Source organism: Solanum dulcamara, chromosome 9 (genome assembly GCF_947179165.1).
Source record: "Solanum dulcamara chromosome 9, daSolDulc1.2, whole genome shotgun sequence".
NCBI classification, from domain to species: domain Eukaryota; kingdom Viridiplantae; phylum Streptophyta; class Magnoliopsida; order Solanales; family Solanaceae; genus Solanum; species Solanum dulcamara.
Genome location: NC_077245.1, coordinates 11,822,208 through 11,826,457, shown reverse-complemented (window position 1 = coordinate 11,826,457; position 4,250 = coordinate 11,822,208). Strand labels below are relative to the sequence as shown.

Genomic DNA, 4,250 nt, shown 5'->3' with positions numbered 1-4,250 from the left:
TTTCAGCATAATTAATTTTAATATAATAAATTTTAGTATTATCAATCTCAACATTACTAATACACATTATTCAACACTATTAGTTCTTATATATACCGTACCAAATGACCCCTTTAGTGTTTCACTAATACTTGTCCACTATTTTAAAAATAGATTTTCATATTTACTTGTCAATTTTAATATTTCAAGAAATGATTTTTTTTTTCAAATTTTACCATTAGTATTAATTATTTATTCCCCAAAAGTCATTAATATGATATAATAAAATATTATATTAATCATGTATTTTTTTAAGGGCTATGCAAAATTTAAAGTGGATAAGTGAAAGTGAATAAGTAGAACAATTATTACTTCCTTCGTGCTATAAATATAGACCCCAGTGAATGTGAAACTTCATCAATTAGCCTCAAAAGATCCTCAATTAATAGATAATGGCTTCAACTAACCTTTGTACTTTTGCTTCTTCACTTGTACTGATCCTTTCTATTTTTGTTTCAATCCATTTTCAAGTAACAGAAGCTCAAGGTACTCAACCAATTGTCAAAGGTCTTTCATGGACTTTTTATGACTCCATTTGTCCCAATGCCGAATCCATCATCAGGAGGAGACTCCGGGATGTTTTCCGGCAGGATATCGGTCAGGCTGCCGGCCTTCTTCGCCTTCACTTCCATGATTGTTTTGTTCAGGTATTGATCTGAGTTAAAGGTCACATTTGTTTTCGTTAACATTAAGACATATGAATAATCAAGATGTTATTTCTAAATCTAAACAAAATGATTAAGTAATTTATAAATAATATACTAGGCGCCATTATAGTAACAAGTATATTATTCCCTTCGTATTAGTTGTCTTTTTTCTCTTTTGTCCTACGAGGGTGTTTAAATTGATTTTTTTAACTAGCTTATAAGTTAAAAGACAAAAGTGATAAGTTGAAAATTTTTAATTTTGGCTTTTGATTATTTTTTTTGGGTATTTTTGTGTTACCCAAATAGTTCCAAAACTAAAAAAAAGGCTTAAAAGCCAAAAGCCACTAAAAATAAATCAATCTAAACACCATTTGAATTTGATACATCTGTTAAGATAAATAAAAAATAATGATTGACATGATTATTTTTATCATATAATTCCTATTAATTGATGTTAGTATAGATTTTGAAAAATGATTTGGAACAGAGGAGTATATGGAACTTTTAAACTTGTTCAGGCTTTCAAAAAGTATTAGTTGTAGAGGTAAAATGATTTTTTTTAAAGTTAATTTTATCTTAATTTAGTATATTAACAAGTAATTCCTCCATTTTTTTAGTTGTCATCCTATGCTTTTTGAGAGTCAATTTGATTAATTTTAAAATTAAATTACATTAATTCGATATTATAAAATAAAAAAATTAGATATTAAAAAATTAAAAAAATTATTATAAGTTGTAATTTTTTTTTATATATCAATATAATAAAAAAATATATTTTAAAATATTAATCAAAATTCATATTGTTTGACTTACAAAAAAAAAATTATGACAACTGAAAATTAACGGAGAGAGTAATTTAGAAAAATTATTTATAGTAAGATAGATAATTAATATGGAATAGGAAAATAGTAATTTTTATGATAAACAGTAATGATAACATGGATAAATATAGTACTTACTCCATTTTAGTTTATTTGATAAATTGGTATAGAGTGAAAAAACAAATGAACACTTTGTAGTTTGTATGACTTAAAAAGCTTTTCATTAGGATAACATGAAAAGTATAAAATTAATTGTGTTGAATTTGAGAAACATATCATCATTTTTCAAATAAACTAAATAAGAAAATGTATCACTTTAATTAAAATAGAGAAACTAACTAATATTATGGGTAACTATCAGATACAAACTCCTATTTATTCCTGACTTCTTGATAAACAAATTTTAATCATTTATTTTTTAAAAAATATTGTTACAATTAACATATATATATTAATAGATGTGTCACTTTTCATACACAGGGTTGTGATGGATCAGTATTATTAGATGGTTCAGCCAGTGGACCAAGTGAGAAAGATGCACCTCCCAACTTGACTTTAAGGGAACAGGCTTTTCGGATCATCGAAGACCTTCGCCGCCGTGTCCACCGGGACTGTGGTAGAGTGGTTTCTTGTGCCGATATTACTGCTATTGCTGCTCGTGACTCTGTCTTTTTAGTAAGTTCACACATTTGTTTATCATCTGTTTTTAACATGTCATGCATTTATTGATTTTCTAATATATTCCTTATTTTCTATGATAACTTTTTTCTTTTAAGAAAAAACTCTTAAATCAAATTTATGACAAAAGCCTCAAATAATTGAACAAGTTCCACCTCTCAATAATGTTCGCATTCAAGTGTACCACGTCCACATGTATTAGCTAAACTGTCACACCATAATTAATAACATGTCCTTTCTTTCCCTTTCTTATTCTTTCTTTTATAACCATTTTCTCGTAAAACTAATTGGTCAAATGTAACAACATCAGAATTTGTTTCCATATATATTATGATACATAAGTTTAAATTTTAAATTATATGATACTGTAATTCTTTTTCAACTTTATCAATACATAGTTTAACCTAATGATAGCTAGTCAGCCAGGTTACCAATTAATACTCATACTAAATGTCTATTTATAATATTGTATAAGTGATCTGATTGTGTAAATAATTAAATTCAGTCAGGTGGCCCGGACTATGATCTACCATTAGGAAGAAGGGATGGACTCAATTTTGCAACAAGAAATGAAACCCTAGACAATCTTCCACCACCTTCATTCAACGCAAGTCAAATTCTAACTTCACTTGCGACTAAAAACTTCACCCCCACAGATGTTGTTTCACTTTCTGGTGGTCACACTATTGGTATTGGTCATTGTCCTTCTTTCACAGACAGACTTTACCCTAATCAAGATTCATCCATGGATAAAACCTTTGCCAAAAACCTTAAAATAACTTGTCCCACTAGAAATACCACGAACACGACTGTCCTAGACATCCGATCACCTAACAAGTTCGATAACAAGTACTACGTTGATCTCATGAATCGACAAGGGCTTTTCACATCAGATCAAGATTTGTACACGTATAGAAGGACTCGAGGGATTGTTACGAGTTTTGCTATCAATGAGTCACTTTTCTTTAAGGAATTTGTGAATTCCATGATCAAGATGGGGCAGTTGAATGTGTTGACAGGGACACAAGGTGAAATTAGGGCCAATTGTTCAGTCAGGAATTCTGCTAATAATGGTTTGCTACTTCCTTCTTCTCTTGGAGATCAAGAGAAACAAGGAACTTGGTCAGAAATATAGCGTAGCCCTTTTCTGGTTATTTCTACATATGTATGTTGTGTTTTTTGGGGCAAAATATAAGGGCGGGCCCATGGTTGCAAGCTGGAGTTGTCATAGCTTATGACTATAGTAATGGGAGGGTCCATCGAAAAACTAATAATTTTATAAGTCTTCTAGACAGTCCTTGTGGCCTCAAAGGTGTTTTGTTCGAGATGTGTGTCTGTTAATGAATAATAAATAAACATCTATTACTCCTTTACTATTCGTTTATGCTTAATGAAGATTTTAAGTTTTATCCTTAAAATCTCAATAATTAAGAGATTTCATTTTTAAGATTTAAATTTTAATTATTTTGGTGTCAATTATTAAGTGCCTTTGTTATTATTTAAATTTTATAATCACTTAATGAATTTGAAATTATATTAATGATTAAGACCTTTAACAAGAAAATTTAATATCATAGAGATGTTATTTATTTAAGAATTTTTTAAAAAGATGATATTTCACCACGACTTTATCCACTTTCACTGCTAATTAGCACCATCATTTGCTGCGTATTACCATTATCCACAACCTCGAGCATCGATCCTCAATCACAACCAACATACATGTCAATCACCGCAATGACTATCATTTATAATTATTACCACAATTATGTATGATCAACTATTATTTACAGACACTTTTTATTATCAGTAGCTATAACTATCACCCTCCATAATTATGAGTCTATCACCGTTAACTAATACTATATATCAATAGTGATTAATAGTAATGGTAACTGTCAACTACCATAATTATGGAGGGTGATAGTAACTACTAGTACACTACGCATACCCACAAGGCCACAACCATTACCATCAGCCAAAATCATCGCCACCGACCACCACCATAATTGGAACAAACAGACACCACCACCACCACGCGCACCATTCATCATATAATTAAATC

The 4,250-nt window shown here is 29.7% G+C and overlaps 1 protein-coding gene across 1 annotated transcript; it reads left to right on the top strand.

Annotated features, from left to right (window-relative positions):
• Positions 1 to 385: 385 nt before the first annotated feature.
• On the top strand, positions 386 to 3,558 carry LOC129903730 (peroxidase 12-like). Its single transcript, XM_055979272.1, has 3 exons — positions 386 to 686; positions 1,988 to 2,182; positions 2,691 to 3,558. Exons 1-3 carry the CDS (start codon positions 432 to 434, stop codon positions 3,318 to 3,320), a joined length of 1,080 nt encoding a protein of 359 aa, XP_055835247.1. The 5' UTR covers positions 386 to 431; the 3' UTR covers positions 3,321 to 3,558.
• Positions 3,559 to 4,250: the final 692 nt, after the last annotated feature.

What these genes read in the sequence shown, in the direction of transcription:
- LOC129903730 (XM_055979272.1), top strand. Translation starts at nt 432, where the DNA reads ATGGCTTCAACTAACCTTTGTACTTTTGCTTCTTCACTTGTACTGATC. An exon ending in TCCATGATTGTTTTGTTCAG is followed by an intron (nt 687 to 1,987) that starts GTATTGATCTGA and finishes TTTCATACACAG; the next exon opens with GGTTGTGATGGATCAGTATT. An exon ending in CTCGTGACTCTGTCTTTTTA is followed by an intron (nt 2,183 to 2,690) that starts GTAAGTTCACAC and finishes AATTAAATTCAG; the next exon opens with TCAGGTGGCCCGGACTATGA.